The sequence below is a fragment of the Colias croceus genome, chromosome 25 (assembly GCF_905220415.1).
Source record: "Colias croceus chromosome 25, ilColCroc2.1".
NCBI lineage: Eukaryota > Metazoa > Arthropoda > Insecta > Lepidoptera > Pieridae > Colias > Colias croceus.
The window spans coordinates 4048470-4072001 of record NC_059561.1 but is presented as its reverse complement, the minus strand read 5'-3'; the positions used below and the strand labels follow the sequence as shown (position 1 = coordinate 4072001).

The following is a 23532-nucleotide window of genomic DNA, read 5'->3' as shown; positions in this document are numbered from 1 at the left end:
ATTTCCTACTCTTTTTTACTGAGAAGATACAAAAAATAAAGTAATATTTAAAACATTTAAAATGAAATTTCACATCTTTATGTAATGCTATTAAAATCTTTATGAGAGGTAAGTTAAGCTTCTTATTGGAAAAGGCTTTTATATTTTTGCATTTTTATAGAAATTTTGTTCATTCAATTTTATACTTTTACCATCTTCGACATTATTACGTCCCATAATTTTCAATTCAGAGTTTGATGAAAGAGTATCTTTTTATATGCGTTATACTTAGAAAAATAATGTACTTAGTTTACTGCTTATATTAAAACTTATCATTTTATCAAAATTTAATTTTAACATCATTAAATTAAGAGTGACTGATTAATGATTATTATTATACGATTTATAAGGTATTGTAAGATAAAGATGAAATATGTATTTTGGTTCCTACCAAAATACATATTTCATTTTTATTATATTTGTATGATTGTTTCTTGTTCTCTTTTTCACGTTATATGTACCATTTTTAGTATATATCTATACTAATATTATAAAGCTGAAGAGTTTGTTTGTTTGTTTGAACACGTTAATCTCAGGAACTACTGGTCCGATTGAAAAATTCTTACGGTGATAGAGAGCCGAGAAAGGCTATATATCATCACGCTAAGACCAACAGGAGCAGAGCCACGCGGGTGAAACCGCGGAGCGCAGCTAGTGTTTAATATAAGAACTACAAAATATATAACTAGAACTATACAGTGGTCGTAATAATTAATTTTTAATCCTCAATATTCGGTAAACGAAATTAATTTTACGAAATGTTTTAAATCTTTATTTCGATAAGCTCTTTACTATAAATTATAATCCACGGATTAACTTCAATCCACATGCAAAAACAGGTTAATCCCATAATTCGAGCAACCTTCAGCTAAAACGTTACTAAAAATATTCTAATACGCGCTAATTCTCAATTACAATTCATAGGCTCATAAAAAGGTTGTTAGCAATCAAGAAAAGCTACCGAAATGTAATTAACCTAATTGGTACGGACTTTTATTTTTACATTAAACGGTCAGAACTGCGTGGTTACCATGGTATCGTGAAAGAAAGTGATGGCGCTACACGATCTATATAGCGCTGTCTTTTTTCCGCACTGGAAACAATACTGCTTTAACATCATGGTAAGGGGATTAGTTCGTGAAAGCGTCGCAATGAAAGTTTCATATTCTGCTATTCTAGAACGTTCTTTTCATTACAAGGCTGTGAAGGATTTAAATTGTTTAATATGTTTGTCATGTGGTTGTGTGGTTAGTGTATTATAGTATTGTCTATTTATAACATAATTATATAACAAAAATGGTGAGCTTTTATATTTTTGCAGAATGAATTTGAAGTAAATACCTATAGGAAAAAACTTGAAAAAGTTTAAATTAATCTAATAAACGCTTTAAAAGTACATATCTAATGCAAGATCTAGAAAGGATGCCTCATTAATTTTTATACAAAACTGATGACCTTAACGTAATTTTGCTAAAGAAATATTTTTTAGTTTCTGTTTTAAAAACTATCAAAAGCTTAGAATTTTTAAAGGGTGAATTCAAATTTAGCCTCTAGTTCTTAAATTTTGACTACCTACTGCACCCATTGTATCAGTGCAGTGTAACCACAGTATAGTATTAGCACTTTTAACACACACACACAAATAAGCGTTTACCATTTAAATTAAAAATAATATACCTATACATGGTTCTTAAATCTATAATATAATATATATACAACTCAAAGGTGTCTGATATAGTGATCTATCAACGCACAGCCCAAACCACTGGACGTATCGGGCTGAAATAATTTACAACATAGACTCATCACGAACACACACACACACACGTGATGTCCGAGTGCATTGCATTAACCATGCAATTAAAAAAAAAAACATAGTTCATCAATAATTTGTAAATGTAACACTGGCCGCTAAGACACATCAAAAAAAAAAAGTTAACCGCCGTTCCCGCTAAATCTATTGTATCAGAACAGCATTAACACTCATATCACGAACACACACACACGTAACAATGGCGCCACGATGTCTGAGTGTGTGCCAAATTAAACAGCGGCGTATCGATACAAATCAACTTGAGTGAAGGTGACATTGAGAATATAGAATGAATTAATTGTAACTGTAGGATTGTAAGGAGAAATGAGTTAGTGCGAAATTGGTTTTGGATTGCCGATTTTCAGTTTAGTTTGTTCTGAATATAAGCGTGGATTGGAGTGTTTAAATTATAATGTACCTATGTGTAGTTATTATTGTGGTATATGGAGGAAATAATTGAGTTATTTGCATTGAGATAATATTACTACGTATGGAGAAGACACCACAAACAAAATCTGTGCGCCATTTTTTTGTTCTAACTAAGTTTTAAAAATTATTATCTAGTTAGGTACTTAACGATGAAAGTTATTCCTTTGCACTTTTCCGTATTATTTGTGCAATATCGTAACACACACGAAGGCATATTTGATGCGTTTCACTTTAAAACAAATAAAAATTGAGCGTGCAGTTAAGCCATATGGCGTATGTTGAGCGGAACATATTATGTGATGTAGGCGGTGTCGTCTCCATATGTATATCTCAATGGTTATTTGTTACTTTATACGTATTTTAAATTGCCATCTCTGTCGTCTATATCTTTCTAAGTTTGCTGTCATTTCTATGGAATTTAACATTTCAATTATAGGTAATAAACAAATACAATTAATAAAACAAACAATAAAACTTAACCAAATATATTATTTTAATACTTTACATTCTATAACAATTCAAAGAAATACTAATTATTTTATGAAGTTAGCAGAGCGAATTAATAACCAAGCCATGAAAAGTACTGAAGTAATTCCTTTATTCAAGTTAAAGTAGAGAACACAGTCATTTGTTGTGACAATACCACTTTTCAGCAGTAAACTTTGAAATTAGTAAGCCCTCGATGACCTTATTACTGAGTACAACAGACGCGGCCCCTACTACGGGAAGTTGTTGACGAATTGAAGGACATTTTCCTTTTAATCGAGTTAAATAGAGTTTTGTTAATAGCTTTAATCAATTGTATATTATATAATAATAAAATAGATTCATGTTTTTGTGTTCTAATATAGGCAGATTAGAAATCTAGATTAGAATAGAAGATCAGAAGCTGGACAAATAATTAAGAACGATTAATTTATCTGCTCGGGAATTGTTTTGTATGACACTTTCATTTAAAAAAATTACAATAATACGTTGCGAGAAAAATTTTGTAAAGCAAGTTAATACATTGTTGACTAAAATTAATATTTAATAGCATGCATTAATATTTAATAGCGCGGGTATGTATCTTACGACTTTTATATTATTTTTTTTAATTTATTGATGACACTTTATTGTACAATACCAGTAATAAAAAAAAATATAATTTGACATGGATTAAGAAAATATGGTAAGTGCACAATAGGCGGCCTTATTGCTTAAAGCAATCTTCCAGGCAACCATAAAAATAAAGGAAATGTATGATGCTCGATAAACGCGAAGGTAATTATATAATATTTAAACTTAAAATAATTAATTATAGTTAGTAAAGGTAATTCAAGATTTACGCATATGAATATAATCAAGAGAGTTAACAGTTTAATATTTATTCAAGCGATATAACACTACCTACTAGTTTTTACTAGAGCCGAATGAGAATCTTCATTTATAAAACCATCAATACTACATTTACTCCATTCATATGTTTTGTCAAAATGAGTTTCAGTAGTACCACCCTTTCCAATTTTAAGAGCTACCAACGCCTTGATAAATTACATTATGGTATGACATCCTGACTGAATGGGGTCGAGACAGAAGTGAGTCGTAAAGAACGAATGAATGAGTTGTTTCATTCGGTCCCGTTAAGATTTTGCGATACTTTTAATCTTGCTTACGGACTGATGTTTTTAACGTATAATTTGCGAGTTGGCAAATTTTGTAAGCGTGTTTAGGTTGTGATAATTGAAGGAAGATTTTCCGCAATACTTGTTTTAAATACGTTTTCTTTTTTTCTATTAAATTAGTGTTTTTGAATAAAATATTAATGTTGTATGTATTGTGTTGTCTATGAGTAAATTAAGTAGTCGTTTAGGTAAGAAGTATGTTTGTTTGGTAAAATTGAGGTACTTTTTAACTCTACAGATGATTAACTATAGTTAAACAGAGTTATACACTATTCAAGACTATCTATTAAGTCGTTATTAATTATCATCTTTCAATCGTTATTCTATCAAATCTTATTTTAGTCAAAGAAAATGTTATTTTGAATGATATAATGTTAAACTTACCACTTCCCACCATGACATTGAATTTCTCAATTTGTCCTTATGCCAAAATTATCTATACTAATATTATAAAGCTTGTTTGTTTGTTTGCACGCGCTAATCTCAGGAATTACTGGTCCGATTTGAAACATTCTTTCGGTGTTAGATAGCCCATTTATCGAGAAAGGCTATAGCGTAATGATATTATATATCATTAGGTACGCTAAGACCAACAGAAACGGAGCCACGCGGATGTAACCGCGAAGGCGCAGCTAGTAAATGTATATAATTAATGTATCCTCAAAAAAGGTTTCTAAGCGATTACTCTAGTAGCATCGAAAACAAAATAACACTATTTTTACCCAGCAAATCACGAAGATTTATACCGAAGATTCCTGTACATTTGAGTATGGTGTCACATGTATAATTAATCGTTTTGTAGTGTATTCTCAACACGTTTTGTTTAACATTTGGTTGTGTAGCCTCTTCCTTCCCGTTACATAGAAAGCCTATTACTTTGTTCTACCCTAGTCGGGTATTTTATTTATCAGTATAATTATTTTTAAGCTATTGCATAGCTTCTATCGCGGGCCTTGAGCGCGGGGACCGAATCGAGAAATTCCGTAACGAAAAACCTCACGCTCCCCACTCCCTCCTCCTCCACTCCTATCACATTATAGTAACGTGTGATATGAAATTGGGCCGCGTAGTCACATTTGAATATTTTATTTATTTGTAGAGCTAAATTGTTTAAAGCCAATATAATAATTTATTCATAGTATAAAAAAGGTTTTACTGTCTTAATTAAATTGATTTCTAGTAGCCGGAAAAGAAATATAAGAAGCCTACGAAAAAGGGCACATCATATGAAAACTATGTACCTACTACCTACGCACAAATAAAGAGCAAATAAAGAACTAAAGCTAACATAAAAATTCTATGGTTTTGAAGATGGCAACGAGGGATCTGCCAGAACATTTCAGTAACAAATCCATACTAATACATATTATAAATGCGAAAGTCTCTCTGTTACATTACAGTAAGTCCGCGATCAAGGCTTGTATAAAGTATTTTCCCTTTTGGACAATAAGAAATATACCGTAACACTTAATGAGGTAGATAATATAAACAAAAACACTCTTAGCAAGAAGTGCTTTAAATTGTGAGCTGGGTTTATCCGATAAAGATTTATTCGTAGCGGTAAAAAGTATTTACGGCACCATTAACACAAATGGAAGGAAGAGATGAGGAAATAATCATTATTTTGTTTTTATTTTGTATTATTTATGGTTTGTTTCGTATTCGTGGAACACAACTTAATAATAAAATAGTTTAGTACATACTAAACTGAATCCTGAATGACATTATACCTAGGTAACTGAATGACATTATAGTTATTTAATATTAATTAATAGCCTACGTTTTTGCCCTCGTATTCAAAGAACCCGCGTAAATCCCATTCCCGTAGGATTTCCATGTCCATATCTCAGTTTTCAAGCTATGTCTATACTAAAATTTGATCTAAATCGGTTGAGGCGTGTAGAAGAAACAGACAGTTACTTTCGAATTAAAAAAAATTTGTTGGAATAATAATATTATTGTTTCATTCTATAGTCTTACGTCTCTATTTTGTAAAAAAAACCATCATGAAAGTTTAAAAGGAGATGAACTTCTATTCTGTTATTTTTAAGAATCATGCTCTAAATATTGGATATAAACTGTATTTTATTAACACGTAGGTATAGGTAACTCAAACAGAACCAATGTAATACATGAGTTCTACATGTGTTCCTCTTTTCTGGGAAAACTCGAGACGGTTAGAGTTAAATTAGAAACTTCCCTATTCCCCTTAAACGTTCTATTTTGAGTTTTAAGCTATTCTTGAAACTGCAACTGATATTGAAATTACTACATAGTATAAAATAAAGTCGCTTTCATATTTTTTGGTTTTTATGGCATTCAAATGCTTAATAAATATAAATTTATAAAGAATAGAAAAAATTCGATCACGAGGCGGGACTCGTTGAGATGGTTGTTAAATCATCTCAATAGATAGCGCGCGGTGTGTCCCTTAAGACACATAAAACTGAAAGAATATATTAAATTCGATTGCTCAGGCGGGTCACGAGTGGCTGAATTGGTTAGGCATCCGCCCCGGAATGGCGCGAAGGATGCGGGTTCGAGTCCCGCCTCGTGATCGAATTTTTTCTATTCTTTATAAATTTATATTTATTAAGCATTTGAATGCCATAAAAACCAAAAAATATAAATTCAACAAAAGGTCGTGTTCCATCGTTACAATATTGTATTCACTGAAAAGTGCTTCATATTGGTTGAGATGGTTGTTAAATCATCTCAATAGATGGCGCGCGGTGTGTTCCTTAAGACACATAAAACTGAAAGAATATATTAAATTCGATTGCTCAGGCGGGTCACGAGTGGCTGAGTTGGTTAGGCATCCGCCCCGGAATGGCGCGAAGGATGCGGGTTCGAGTCCCGCCTCGTGATCGAATTTTTTCTATTCTTTATAAATTTATAAAGTCGCTTTCACTGTCCCTATGTACTTACGCTTAAATTATGTTAAATCTTTAAAACTACGCACTCGATTTTGATGTTTTTTTAAAAATAGATATGTTAATTCTCGAGGAAGGTTTCATTGTATCATTTATTGTGTTTAGACAAGCAGGCGAGCCGTGGGCGGTTGAATAGTTCATAATAAATTCCTCATTTTTTTATTTGTTTCGAACCAATCCTGTCGGAGATAGTTGCGCTAAAATGCCTTGTAGTGCTCTGGAGTACCTCTCAGTCCTGTTCGTCTTTTTATAGAGCTGGGATGGTTTCAAAGGAACGGGACACAAAAGATTCCAGCTTTCCAGAAGGCAAATTACAGAGATGTTAATGTTAAGAAGGTTACCAGAAAGTTTTAACTGCTTAATTCTATAGTGAAATGAAAACACAAATAAATAAAGTTGCTTTTGTAAACACATCATACGATAGCTATCAGCTATATACCAATCTACCATAGATATAAAAAGGTATATAATATAATATAACTGTGCGTGTATATCCTACTAATATTATAAATTCGAAAGTTTGTAAGGATGTGTATGTGTGTGTTTGTTACTCTTTCGCGCAAATACCACTGAACCGATTACAATGAAAGGAGAATGCCCATGAAAGTATGGACCACAGTATAGTGTTGCGTCAATGCCAGAGTGGTTTTGGAGGGTTCTTCGATATTCAAAAGATTTCTACCAATACATTTTTTTGTGATAAAAACAGGGGTTTTCAAGATATTGAGAAAAATGTGAAATAACCTCAAAACCTAAATAACCCCGATTTAGTTAGGGTTTATGTGTGATTTAGGTAGTATTTTATCGTCCGAAGGTTATTTTTCGATTAACATATTTAATCTATGCGTAGAGCTTATGCTTTCAGACAAAGTCTATCAGTTCATCGGCTAGTGTAGGTACCAGAAATCTTCCGGGACGGATTTCAAGAAAACCTAAATATATATTTAAAAAATGCCAATAGAGTTTTTATTCGTTTTACATGTTGTTGTTGTTGTTTGAATCATTTTTTCACTACATATTCGAAGAAAGAAACAAATAAGAAATAACTGGTTACCTACCAAGCTATGTTGTAATAATATTTTTTTATATATATATTTATATTATTTTACTTCACTATCTATGTTAAAACAACCTACAGTGTATAAACAATACCTTAAAGAGTGATTTTATGTAAATTGATATTTTTGTAATTCAATGAAAACAATATTAGCTATTTACCATAGTAAATGTCATAATAGTTACCGCTTGGTTACCGTGGTAACCAGTAATGGATACTAAATCTATGGTAACGGATCTAAACAATTACATGTCTTATTAGATTTTACAAAACATTCCCTGGTCAAAATATATTTTCCGATAGGTAGTAAGAAGGCCTCTAAATTGCCGAGATTTTTTTTAATAGTATTTTTATCTTGATGCATGAGAAAAAACCTGTACCAAAAATGTAAACGGTAATGGACACTAAATCTATAATAACGGATCTAAACAATTACATGTCTTATTAGATTTTACAAAACATTCCCTGTTCAAAATATATTTTCCGATGGTAAGAAGGTCTCTAAATTGCCGAGATTTTTTTTAATATATTGTTGTCTTGATGCATGAGAAAAACCAGTACCAAAAATGGGCATTCTCCTTTAGCACAAATATAGAGGGTAACTTGTATTAACACATAGGATAGGTTTTATCCCGAAAATCCCACGGGATCGGGAACTATGCGGGTTTTTCCTTGAAAACGCTTGTGAAGCCGCGGGCGGAAAGCTAGCACTAAATATATATGCTAGTAGATATGATAATTGTATGTTTATTTAGTTAACTAGGAATTTTAAAATTAATAAAACACTTTTACAGATCTTCTTTATATTTTTCGATATTGCAAAAGAACTGGTGTATCTAAACCCGAATTAATCCAGATTATTTATTTCTTCCTTTTTATGTCTCTATAACCGACATTACCAGTGTGAAGAATGACATTACAGTATTCATGAACTGAAAGAAAAAGGGTTATTTTATTATATTTTACGTGGTTTACTAGAAATACCTAAGTTAATTTACTGAGATGTTCTCAGGTATACTTCTAAGTTATTAAAGAAGGCTCATGTAGCGGATGAAACAAACTTTAAATAGACGTATAAATAATAATTCGTAAGTAAAAAATACCTATATCTATCTTCCGAACAATTATTGTATTTATACAAGTCACAGTCATATTATATTTCTTAGGCTTGTTTATAGGTTGTTCATATGAAAATATGAATAAATATTCTTTATTTGAATGTAGAATTACAAAGATGTTAAGTAGAGTACAGGAAATAAACTGGTTTTGTTGTGATATTTAGTTGCGTAGCCTTGAAATGCTTTATGAGATTTTTTTTAAAGAAGAGAAAAAATTGGATCACGAGGCGTGATTCGAACGTCTTTCGCATAATTTCTTAGATATTCTGTTGTTTTAGCGAATTGTTTGTATGAACTCGCTATTCTAAGTTGAAATTAGTATTAAAGTTACCCATGTGAATGTTGGTAAGCACAAAGGAATGGATCCAAAAATATATATCGGCATGCGCTGGCTGAGAGCAATATTGAAAATTAGCACGTTGACTTTATGTTTCTTGTCGTAAATATACCATTTCTCCATTACTGCTACTTCCAGCTTTTCACACTGAAAATATAAAAAATAATAATAACACTCTATTAAGTTGACATATTGTTTTTAGTGGTGTAGAAGAAATCTTTGACTGATTCCGACGGAATATTAAAGTGCAAGGTATAGGTACACTGATGGATGACAAGGTAGGATAGGTAAATTGATTAAGGCCCTCTTTAGTCTTCAAACGTTATAAAAATGTTCTAGATCTGAAAAAAGGACCTTGATTATCTACTACTAGAAGAGAATGAAAACATTATGAATGAAAAATGTATAACCAAACAATTTATATTCTTTTAAAAACAAAAACTTAGTTAATCTTAATCATCAATAATGCATAATAATTGATTAAAGTAAATAAGGCATGATTGAAAATATCAAATAACTTACCTGGTTCTCAAGCTGTTGTCCTAAGAAGGAGAATAAGAAAATAATGACGATAAAGCAAAGTGCGTGGAGACAATATTTCACTGCATCTAAAGTTAATCCATGCTGAGGAAATAAAAGTTGAAATCACATACCTATTCTAGATTATTTTCTTAAAAATAAAAATTTATGCACGTAAAAATATGAAAACACATATTCTTTAAAACACATTGTATATTTACAGACTATATAATCGAAAGTCTATCTGTCAATCTTTTTCTGCGAACAAACACACCACTAATATAGATACAATTTTATATTAAAATAGTTGAAGGTCGTCTTATATATTCACATAAACTGGGGTTTATTAAACAATCTAATTAAAAAAAAAATCAAATCTAGCGGATTAAAATTTTTGATTTGCCCGTAGTAAATAGCGGGACGCAGAGCGACAAATAAATAGTCCTAGCAAGCTATCTACTGTTGTTTCAATATACTACTAGCTAAAATGATTCACTTACCGAAACTGCAATTTTAACTGTACACACGCACACGATCATTATAGCGACGAGGATCAAAGCCAAATAGAATGGCTGGCAAATTACGTTAAGCCGATTGGAGAATCTGCTCAATGGAAATCGACATTGTTGCATTTTATTTGTGAGACAAAATAGTCGATAAAACATAGTATTTTTGTTAGTATATTAATTGGATATTTATAAAAATATGAATGTTTTTAATAGTGTCAGCAATTCTTTGATATAATTAAAGGATGAAACTTGGCACATAATATAATATACTTATATTAGGTTGATTACAATACTATTTATATTCATTTGTGATATTAAGCTGGTACCTAGCTGATAAAGCTAGAAGTAGCTTTATCTTCTGTTTTTTTAAACGGATTTAAAGTCACGTGTTCTAGACGTAATAAAGTTTTCATGCGCTATAATATTGTTATATGAAATATAAGTTCTTACCGTTTTGTCTTTACAAAATGATCAACACATTGCGATAACACCAAGGAACATGCGTCTTGCCACCTCTCGTCTCTATGCTCAGTAATCTCTACCATCATATCATCTAAATACGTCATAGTGAATGTTATTACTTCCAATTGTCGTATTATTTGGTAAACCAAGAGCGAAATAGTTGATTTTAAACTGCATAAAGCTGAAATTGGCTTGTAATGAGACTTCAATGTTATAATGGTAGGTATTGTATTTCCTAGAATTGATAGTTTGCGGGATTGTCAGTGACTAGTTAAGTCCGTATTAGATACGAAATATAACATGATATGACCATCTTTCCACTAATATAAATTTAATTACAAAGATAGATTAAATTACTTACATTTTTAGACTAGTTACGTACTTTATTGTGCTTCAATGTTAGAGTACTAATTTATAAATATAATTTAATTGAATAACAGCATTAAGTAGCGTTCTCATTTTAAAGTATTCTTACTCAGAATCCAATGGGCATTATAAATAACACATACATCGGAATACAGGAATGAAGCCAATAAAGCGAATAACTAGAAAATATTATACAAATACTATTTCTGAATAAAGTATTTTATAAATATTAATACATACCAACTCCACAAAGGTAACCCTCATAAGCGTTTACGATGAACGTTGCCATATAGACGGCATAGTTATCCAAACTCCAAGGAAACCACATATCAAATGCTGAAAATTCCATCCAATTACGTAATTTATTAGTTGTCGATAAGGTTCACTTTTGCATAAAGTTTTCCAGGAATGTTACAGGAGATAAACTCTGCTTGTATAGAATAGTTCAAAGAAATATGACAATTACTATATTTTATGAACGAGTATCATTGTACCACAGAATAACAGCTTTGAGCTGTTTCTAATTTGTAAGCACATAAAAATATTGTATTATTTATTAATACAGCATACATTATTACAAATGGTTTTAAGTGTTGTGGTTTTAAAGTCTAAATGTATGACTTTCTGAATTTATCTTAAACTATTGGATGTTAAAAGTTTTAATAGTTTAAAAAAGCAAAACCTACGAATCAAACGCATCGAATCATCCTGTCTAACACACATCAAATAAATCGGTCCGCAGATATATAAAGTGCAGCACAACCAAGCACACCCTATATATATTTGCACGAATATTCCCGCATACTTCGCCATCCTCACTTGCGAATCCATTACAAGACACTTCAGTTCATATAACTTTCCGCTTGTCAAGTCCAGGCCCAATACATATTGTACCAAAGGCAGGTCTAAGGTGCGATCGTTGTATGCCATCTCATCGACGAAGCCTTGCAAGTCTTTCTTGAAGAAGAAGCATACGAATAGTGAAGTGAACATGACAAAACCGGTGAATAGGATACAAGCACCCTGTATACAGAGGAGAAGGTTCGATAAGTTTGTTAAAACAAAAATAAGGGCAAAAACAAATGTTTGAAAGCCAAGGATGACGTTCAGGATTTGGAACATGAGCCAACTCTTAGAATTCCATTTGTCTTTATCGTAAATTGTTATTCCGCCTATCGAGAGGATGAAATCGAATATTTTAAATGTCCTTTCCATGATTGTAAGTGTTTAAAACGAGCATGGGAATGTGAAATATCAATCGGTAGAGGCGGTATTTATTTTTTGCAGAACAGTGCTGCACAAAATGAATTATTTGTTTCGAATTTATAGATATACGATATTTATTTATAATGAAATAAATACGTTACCAATAATAATACAATAATAGAGGGATAACGAACACTTATTGATAAATAACTGAATCATTAATAATTATTAGAAAATTATACATGAACATTTGAATTGCTTTTTAATGGATCTCATGTTTTTGAATATTTTCAAAGTATTTCCTACTTCTCTATTGAATCGTACCTGTCATAATTATTAAAGATATCGAAAAATACAATAAAACAACCAAGGAACGTATATTTTATTATAATTGCAATACTACTTGACTGACACCTCTTTGATATTTTCCAGGCACTCGTTTTCATTTTAATTGAGGATAACAATACATTCTTATTAGTTTGAAGTACCTATATTAAAACATATCTATATAGTTAAAGAAAACCGTTAATTTTAAACGTGTTAAAGTAATAGAAGACGATATTTAAAATAAGATAATGTATGTAAAGAAAAAAATTTACGGATGGAACTAAAAGTAATCAAGTGCATCAAGATTCACTTAAATACAGTTAAAAACCAACATTTTTAATATGGTATAGGTACTGTTATCATAAATTCAAAAGCGTCACAATTAACGAAAATTCTATACTACAAAATGCACATTGCACAATATTAAGAAGTACTTCAAAATACACATTTAACCGAAATATTTAATGCGCTATATGAACAAGCTCGTACAATAGGTTGGTATGAATAGCGTCGAAAATTAATTCCTTCGAAGCCCTAAATTTCGTACACATTAACCACAAACAAATCTAAGCTTAAAGCAAACTGCAGTTTGTAGTACGAATTCCGTAACATTCGGTTTTGATATTTGTTTAATAATTTTAGCTGCACATTTGAATTTAAATATTATTCGTTGAGTTAAAAGAGGTTTAATTGTGAAAATTGTATTTATTTTTTTGTTATCTTTTTCGAATTATTACGTGCAGGTTTGTGTTGGCTGACAAAATATTATTTAATAGTCATTAGTGAGGATTCGTATTGTTAATAAGAACATTTATTTAAACGATATATATTTTAGCGCCATTTTCTGCCATCAACGAAAATACTTATGGGTGTTTATATTTTGATGTTTCTATAAGGATTGCAATAAAGTGATTTCATCTATTCATGTTATTTATTTTATTTTAACCAGTATAACTGATAAGATAATTCTTCTATGTTTCTAACACTGACATCATAAGAGTGAAGAATGACATCCCGGTTTTGATGAACTGAAAAATAAAAAAAAAACATATTGAATATATTATAATTATTATATGGGTTACTTTAAAAAGGAAGTTCACTAACTTTGAAGATACATTTCAGAGAAAGTGTTCTATATTTTCATTGCTTAAAACGTTGATATATTAGACTATTTATTATGAAGTTTAATCTATACAAATATTATAAAGAGGAAAGGTTTGATTTTTTGTTTGTTTGTTTGTTTGTATGAATTGAATAGGCTCCGAAACTACTTGGCAGATTTGAAAAATTCTTTCACCATTCGAAAGCTACATTATCCACGAGTAACATAGGCTAGGTTTTATCCCTGAAATCCCACGGGAACGGGAACTATGCGGGTTTTTCTTTGAAAACGCGGGCGAAGCCGCGGGCGGAAAGCTAGTCATTGATAAATACCCAAGTAAATGTTGGCAAAGATAGTGGGATTGATCCGAAAATATGGATTGGCATCCTTTGGCTGAGAGCTATTTTGAAAATTAATACGTTATGTTTGTGCTCTTTGTTGTAGATATACCACTTCTCTGTGACTGCTGCATCTAGTTTCTCACACTGTAATAACAACTTAGTTATTAAAATTTGTTAATAATATGTATAAATATTTATTTTCACTGTAAAATAAATTTGTACAAGTATTGTGATTAAAATAATTATGGCGTTTATTGTTTCACTAGCTAAGTCATAATCTACCCACATACAAAATTTAAACCTAATTGATGAAGAGTGTTTTGTGTTATAGATAAATAAACATATGACGGCGTCACCATCAAAGCTTTAAAAAATAACGAACGGCGAACCAATATAGTCATGCGCGCGCGCTGCTTTATATTGGTTCACCGTTCGTTGAAATTGCTTACTAATGCATTTATGAATAAAATTTTCAAAAATATTGTCTCAGAAGTTTTTGTACGATTATCAAATCTACAAGCATATTATAGGAAATAACATATATTAAATAAGGTGTGTGTCAACAAATAAGGTGTTTAGTATTTCTTTCTTTGATTGTTAAAAATATGATACCTGATTTTCCACTTGCTGACCGAGGAAGCAGAACATAAAAACAACAAGAATAAAACAAAATTCGTGTACATAATACTTCATTGTATCCAGCGTAAACTTGTTCTGAAACAGAGTTAATTTCATTATGATAATATATACGTTTAACATACGTTTAATTAGTGTTTTTCGTACATTGATGAAAAATAAATATTTTATAATTTTACGTAATTAATTTTTCGTCAAATTTCTGCCAAATATTGCACGTAAACGAGGGTATATTGAGTACTTAAGTTCGGTATTATTCGCTAAATCGTTAACAGAATGTTGCGGTAAATGTTTGATGTATGAGAGTGAATTACGAATTCGTGCATTCAATTAAGGCGCTATTAAAATGTAAACTATATAGATATACTTTTGATAGTATTTTTCGTTGACTTTACTTGAGTATTATATTATTACCTACGTTACATGTTTAAAACATAAATTGACTAACTGTGCTGCGTGTGCATGTGTGCACGGAAGCGCGTGAAACCGAAAAATCAACAATTTCTATAGCTCATGTGCCATTCTGAGATATTAGGCACTGTAAAGTTTCATCCAAATCGATCAAGTAGTATTTCCGTGAAAGAGTAACAAACTTACATCCATCTTCACAAACTTTTGCATAAAACCTATAATATTAGTAGGACGTTATTAATTAAGTATATTGAAACTGATGTTTTGAAGAAATGCAAGTTGTTCTTCTTCAAATTAATTTATTAGAAAATTGATTTGAAGCGAAAGCAATTCATCTTTAAACATCCACAGTTGCTGGAAGTATGTCATTAATTATAAAATTAGATATAAAGTTGGGCTCCAAATCAATTGTTTAAAATATATTCTAATAACTCAGGAAAATAATAATTGTAATCAACTACCTACATCAATTAGATAGCTGATAGAATGTAGAATCCCAGTACATTCTTATTAAATTCAAACTAATATCTAACTCGGCCTCGCGTGTAATTTCTTACAATATACAATAAACTTTTCTACGTAGAGTTGCAATACGAATTAAATTACGCACAACTACCTAACAAACCTTACCTGAATCATCTTCAAACATTTTTCTCAAACCGAAAACGCATACGCTATCCCCTAATTATCTACCAGATAAAACCGTTGGGAATTACAGCACGTAGATACAATAATTGTGGTACGAGGGTTCGGAAGCTGGTGATCTAATTAAGTTTGTTAGTGTGGACTCATCTGGCGTATAGTCTGATTGGTACAAATCAGGTGCGTTTTGGAGTGACTGGTAAAGCGTGGGTTTTGGAATGTGTGGTATTGTAATCGCTTACAAGTGATCAGACACGACCCTACTAATATTATAAACGTTAAAGTTTCTAAGAATGTTAGTTACTCTTCACTTGGTGCAGAAATTATAGTCCATAATTTTATAGGCTTATGGATGTTAACCGGATAGATAAGATAGATACGTCGCGTTGTCAGACTACGTTATTTTGCAAACGTGCCTGCTCCCTAGTATTATAAAAAATATGAATGCACCTTGAGGTGACATGTTTGATGATGTTGATTGTGCTATATACCATGAGAGTTAACAATTACATTAACAATTATGACGCACATTATTGATCGACGTAAGGATTGAAATAACTTATTTTAACAGTTTATAGTGATAGAACTTTATGATAAAAATTTTATCTGCTGTAACATAACTTTCTTAACCATTCACTCATTCCATACTTACATTTACAACATATTTATTCATATTAAAAAGACTTACCGAAACTGCAATCTTCACAGAGCAAACGCACACAAGCATTATAGCGACGAGGATTAAAGCCAAATAGAACGGTCGGCAAATCACATTAAGCCGATTGGAGAATCTGTTCAAACGGACATCTTGTAACTAATATGTGTACGATATTTTGCTGACCCTACACTAATATTCGATTTAAATTGTGTTTACTGTTGGAATGGCTTGAACTGGTTTGATAACACACATTTTAGTTATATTTACACAAACTAAAACATTTTTTTTACAAATCCTTATAGTCATTTAGATGCTATGTATAACGATATTGTTTGTAACCAACTTGAAAAACAAAGAGAATTTGTGTTCTATCACAATATAGGTATTCCTCTGTTAAGAATAGTCGTTGATTTTTCGCCAACAATAGACACGATTTTCTAAATTATCTAATCGAAAGAGTATATTCCCAGTGTGGACTGATATAAATTTCATTGACTCATAATAAAGATTGACTCAGACTTTGGATATACACCAAAAAACTATAAACTTGAAATATCCAAGTTTTTTTTCCATACAAAACAAGACATCAAATCTGCCAACAAGTTTTTGACCTTAGTATTCTAAGTTATGCTACTTTGTATTTTATAATTAGTACAAACTCATACCTTTTAGTCCTTACATAGTGTTTAACACATTGTGAGAAGACAGAACTGCACCCAGACTGCCATCTTTCGTTCCTTTGTTTAACAATATCCAGCATAATTTCGTCCAAGTTTGTTAGAACAAAGGTTATGATCTGCAGTTGTCGAATTATTTGCCAAACAAGTATTATTATCATTGATTGGAAACCGGGGTAAGCTGCAATTTTTAATTTATTAGTACTTATAAAGATAAGTACTATATGTATAACTAAAGAGTTATTTTTATATTGACGTCCACGATTTTACATAAAATTTAAAATAAGGCCTTTAAAATATTCAATATACCGATTTATTTATTAGGATATAAAAATATAGGGGTGTAATTCAAAAATGTTTAATGTTCTCTCTTTTATAATACAGGGTGTCTCAAAAGAAAGTTTATATTTTGTGGATGAATAAAAAAAATAAAACGGTGTATTGAAAAAATGTTTATTAATTATTAAAGTGCATAATATGGGAATTTATTTCTTAAAAATAATATCGTCCAAATGCAGTCCATTGCGTTCAAGGCTATGATTGATTTGATGGTTCTCAAATATTTATTACGCAATTTGTAGGACAATATGTCTGTTGAATTATATAAACATTAATTAAGTGAAAACAAAAAAATCAGCTTGTTAGTAATCATTTATGATGACCTCGTTATCGATACACTTTGGAAAGGGGGACTCTTTGAACCAACCATAGATTTTGTAGGACAAATATTTTTTCGAATTATTTAGGTAATTATCTTGAGATTGAACAAAAAAAAAATTCAGTTAGTAATAAATATTTGAGAACCATCAAATCAAAATTTTTTATCCTTATTATCTCTGTTAGCTACCACAATCGAGACTTTCGTACACGAAATTATTGGGCGTCTCATCAAAATAAAGCTACAAACGGAAAATTAGCTTGATAGTAGTCACTTTCAAAAATGGGCGATGTATCCTGAACTATAATATAAACTTTCTTTTGAGACACCATGTACAACTAGCTGCTCCGCGCGGTTTTACTCCCGTGGCTCCACTCCTGTTGGTCGTAGAGTGATGATATATACCCTATAGCCTTCCTCGATAAATGGGCTATCAAACATCGAAATAATTTTTCAAATCGGACTAGAAGTTTCCGAGATTAGCGCGTTCAAACAAACAAACTCTTCAGCTTTATTATATTAGTATAAATAATTTGAAAGCTAAGGTACTAAAAACGTTTTTCAATCTATACATATTATTAATAAAAAATTACTGCTGTTACTAATAGTAATAATAAACTAAGAATATTATTTATTAAAAAAAGTCTATAACTGTTAAAAGTGGAACTCTAAATATACATACCAATACAACACAAATACCCGGCATATGCGTGAAATGTAAACGATGCTACATACACGCCGAAATTTTCTAGACTCCAAGGAAACCACATATCGAAAGCTGAAACAGTAATCCATTAGTAAGCTGCAATTTTACTTTGGTACCTTTGATCATACTTTATCCAGCGGGCATGTTTTAGGGGTATTATTTAATATACTTTCTAGGGATCATCATCATCAGCCCATATACGTTCCCACTGCTGGGACACGGGCCTCCTATGAGGGTACAGGCCATAATCCACCACGCTGGCCAAGTGCGGGTTGGCGGATGACACATGTCGTCGAACTTTTTAATTCTTCGACATGTCGGTTTCCTCACGATGTTTTCCTTCACCGTTCGAGCAGTGGTGTTGTTACAACATGCGCAGATAAATTGAAAAATCAATTTATTTCCTGCGCGCTCGCCTGGTCTCGAACCACGGACTTATCGATTCGAAGTCCGAGGTCTCACCACTGAGCCACCACTGCTCTTTCTAGGGATAATTTAATATATTAAGTGTTCAGAATATTTAAAATATCTTGTCATTTGGAAATCGGTTAAGTATGGCATGCACCGTAAATTATAACCGATTTCAATTTTTTTTAACAATAATCACTATAATTATTTCATAATTATTATATCGTTATTTAAGTGCACTACGATACGTTATGATTAGATTTTTAGTTGGATGTTGACCGTTAGAAAATTATTTTACTCGTAGATATAAAAATTCTATATTTGGAGTGCTAAAAGCTTAGAATAAGTATTACTTGCTAATACATACTCTAAGGCTGAAAGCCATTTCAATGCAGGGCTAGTATATATGCTAAATTAAGATACACGCGTACGCTGTAGGTACACTGTACACTGTAAACAAGTGATAACTGCGTTAAAAACAACCGACTTCAAACTTGCACTTGCAATATTTACAAATACAGACAAAAATGCTCATTAAATAAAAACTACTGGGACCAATTCGACACCATCCCGCAACGAACAAAAAAAGAATCACGTAAATCGGTTCAGAAACCAGTAATCGGTGTACATACATAAAAAAAACATACCGGCTGAATTGATAACCTCCTCCTTTTTTTTGAAGTCGGTTAATTATTATAAGGTATCTGTAAAACAATTTCGTTCAATCGTTTAAAAACCTCACCTAACAATCTTAAAGAGTCATCCTCCCTTACATACATTCCATAAATCGGGCTACACAGATATAACGTCGCACACAACCATACACTAGCGACATACGTCTTCAGCAACATACGTGTCAGCTTAAATATCTTTTCCTGTGTATTCATCACGAGACACTTTAACTCGAAACACTTCCCTCTCCCTTGACTCGCCATAACATATTCCACTAACGGCATATCTAAAGCGCGATCTTGAAAGGCCATCTCACCAACAAAACCCTCGAAGTCCTTCTTGAATATCAAACAAATGCCCAAAGATATGAACATTATAACGCCTGTAGTCCATATACACGCGCCTTGTATGCAGAGAAGGAGATCGGACATGTTAAATACAACGAAAGCGGAAGTAAAAATAAAGGTAAGAAGAGCTAGAAAGAAGTTGAAACTCTGGTATATCAGCCATCGCTTGGAATTCCACTTGCTCTTAGCGAAAATGGAAATTCCAGCGAAGCGCAGGATCCGATCGAAGGCTCGGAAAGTTTCATCCATGTCGGGAACTGTTAAGAAGTGATTTATTGGAGTAATACGAATTTTTACGTTTGTTTCGAGTACATGTGAGTGGAGAATTAAGATTGTCTAGACTTTTCTAGAGTTTTGTGTGGATTTTCCTTTTCTAACAATTTAACCGGGTATAATGTTTTATTGCTGCTCACAGAAATATGCACGCATTTTAATTTAGTAATATAGTCATAATTTAATTTTAAATAATTAATTTTAAATATTTTTTTCTATCGACGAATGTTCTTTCCGAATCTTATTGTATTTTTTTTATTGTTCGATTACACATACATTTTTACTATTTTGATTATTTTTAAGAATATTTTTATGACTAAATTGCAAATCTTTAATAACAAATACCTATTTATTATATCAATTTTTTTTTATGCTGATTAAGCCAAGCCGAAGCCATAACAAACAGATAATCAAGTGATAAATCACTAAAACATTATAATAATAAAATTTATTTATTCATCATTAATTTGTTTATTTTCTCTTCAACTGTACTCGTACAAAGCAATCATCGCCAAGGGTTGTATTTACAAAATTAGTATCTTTAGAATATACGAGTATATTTTATTATAATCTGTTTCTTATTATCCCTTGAAATATACATTTATTTCACTTTGAATATGGGTTTTTATTTTTCAAACACATGTGACATGGTACAAATTACTTAATTTCATAGTCTGATACTTTATACTGATTTGAACGTTGAATGTTCAATTTGATAGAATACTCTATAATAATATTTATAGCAGGAAAATTTAAATTTATTTATTTTGTTATAGTTAAATTCAAAAACGACTGGACAGATATCACGAATGTTAACCATTGGAAAGCTTAATCTTTACCTAATATCGATACACCAAATCTACATGCGTCTCTCAATTAAAACATCTAATTACATCACACACAATTACATCTATACTAATATTATAAAGCTGAAGAGTTTGTTTGTTTGTTTCAACGCGCTAATCTCGGAAACTACTGGTGGAAAAATTCTTTCGGTGCTAGATCGCCCATTTATCGAGGAAGGCTATAGGCTATATATCATCACGCTAAGACCAATTACAGGAGTGAAGTACTGCGGGTATAATATGATATTACACGACTGCATAAACACAAATTTGTGCATGTCATTTGTTCATGCGTGTGTGCGTGTGTGTGCGTGTATTTATGTAGCCTTCTTAAAATGTTGATGAACTATTTAGACTGTGGTAATAGATTGTTAGTAATTTTATACTTTCAACAACTTTTCATCTACCCACGTTATAGATTATTACCAATCTAGAAGCGCATAAATCGTTTTAAATCCTCAAAGACGAAGCCAAACAGAAGATAAGTAAAATAACCGTCTAGACAGTAACCAATCCTTATAATACGTCTAAACGCACTCACATGATAAATATTAATATTTTCTTTGAGACTTACAGTAATAGAATAGCTTTTTGATTTTTATGAATAATTTTGTATATACATATTATAGAATTATGGCGAGTTTTTATTTATAGAATGTTTGAAAGCTATTGTTTTATAGCTGTAAAATAATAAACAATATTGATATCGTTCATTTAAATTTTAATTCATAAATTTTCCGGGAATCGATATGAATCGGATTTAAATGCTTTGATAATCGTTGCTAAAAACCATATTTTTTGCATCTGTTTCAAATACTACCTATATATACTATGTATAGTGCTATTAGCGTTAACTACTATTAAGTATTCTGTGGTGCTATGATATTTGTATTGTTCGTCATCAAGTGTCATTAATAAAAGAAAATATATAAAATAAAATATGTATTAAATAAATATGTATTTCGGGACAATTTTCACACACGGCACGATCTGATCCCATACTAAGCTTTCCGCTTGTGTTATGGAAACCAGATGGCTGATAAACATACATATATATAAATTTAAATAAATACTTATATAGATAATTAACACCCAGACACGGAGCAAACATCTATGTTCATCACACAAATATTTGCCCCGGGTGGGAATCGAACCCACGACCTCTGGCTTGGAAGGCAGGACCACTACCAACCAAGCCAACCGGTCAGTCAAAATGTAGAATATTATACTACACATTCTACTTCTACATAATTATACTACTGTAGTACGGATACAAACCGCTACTAGATATTATAAATTTATTATATTACAAATAATTAGTATGCGATATATGAATTATAATTGAGTGCACATAGTGATTTCTCGATAGCATAATTTATTTTCCTTATTACTGCTCTTTTGTGCGATAAATATTCTATTTTGAATTTATACACGCTTATAATGAATTAAAATCAATCCAATAACTGAGTTTTCTTTCCAAATAATCACAGAAATGCTTTTATAACTTTATATACATAGAAAGAACAAAATAAAACACGGTACAAGTCTTATATTAGTCACGATAAATAATAAATATTATCATCAAGCTGACCAGAAGCAGTAGATTCAGATGCAGTTGCTAAGTTTTGTTTACATTTTAGAATGTACCGCCCACCTATCTTTATTAAAAAAAAAAACTCGGTCCAGTCGTTAACCTCAGAAGCCTTGTTTCCACTTGAGCATGCTCAGGCGAATGAGCGGCTCATTTGGCCGAGCTGCTCAAGTGGAGACGCCTGAGCATGCTCGGGCCGCACGTGCTCAGACGTCTCCACTTGAGCGGCTCGGCCAAATGAGCCGCTCATTCGCCTGAGCATGCTCAAGTGGAAACAAGGCTTTAGATAATGCAAATATGGTGTTATTTTACATACATAGATCAGTAAAATAAAGCAATAGATTACTTAAGATTTATCCATGTAAAATATTTCCTTTCTATTTTTGTATTTGTATTTTTGTAAAATAACACCATATTTGCATTACTAAGGCTTCTAAGGTATCTCAGGTTAACGACTGGACCGAGTTGTTTTTTTAATGAATATAGGTGGGCGGTATATTCTAAAACTAGATATCCGCCCGCGGCTTCGCCCGCGTTTGCAAAGGAAAACACTATCCTATGTGTTAATCCAAGTTACCCTCTATATGTGTGCTAAATTGCATTGTAATCGGTTCAGTAGTTTTTACGTGAAAGAGTAACAAACATCCATACATCCATACAAACTTTCGCCTTTATAATATAATATATTAGATGTAAACAAAACTTAACAACTGCATCTGATTCTACTGCTTCGCCCATGTTTTCAAAGAAAAATCTGCATAGTTCCTGTTCCCGTGGGATTTCCGG

At 31.5% G+C, this 23532-nt stretch overlaps 2 protein-coding genes across 2 annotated transcripts; both read right to left on the bottom strand.

Moving 5' to 3' along the window:
* Positions 1–8764: 8764 nt before the first annotated feature.
* Positions 8765–11192, bottom strand: LOC123703139. Its single transcript, XM_045651042.1, has 5 exons — positions 10869–11192; positions 10410–10512; positions 9913–10014; positions 9385–9537; positions 8765–8867 (listed from the first exon to the last, which is right to left on the bottom strand). The coding sequence occupies exons 1-5, from the start codon at positions 10982–10984 to the stop codon at positions 8811–8813; spliced, it is 531 nt and encodes a 176-aa protein (XP_045506998.1). The 5' UTR covers positions 10985–11192; the 3' UTR covers positions 8765–8810.
* Positions 11193–13700: 2508 nt separating this feature from the next.
* LOC123703136 lies at positions 13701–20286 on the bottom strand. Its single transcript, XM_045651035.1, has 7 exons — positions 19761–20286; positions 18587–18682; positions 17235–17427; positions 16600–16702; positions 14835–14936; positions 14214–14366; positions 13701–13807 (listed from the first exon to the last, which is right to left on the bottom strand). The coding sequence occupies exons 1-7, from the start codon at positions 20284–20286 to the stop codon at positions 13751–13753; spliced, it is 1230 nt and encodes a 409-aa protein (XP_045506991.1). The 3' UTR covers positions 13701–13750.
* Between the last annotated feature and the right edge of the window lie 3246 nt (positions 20287–23532).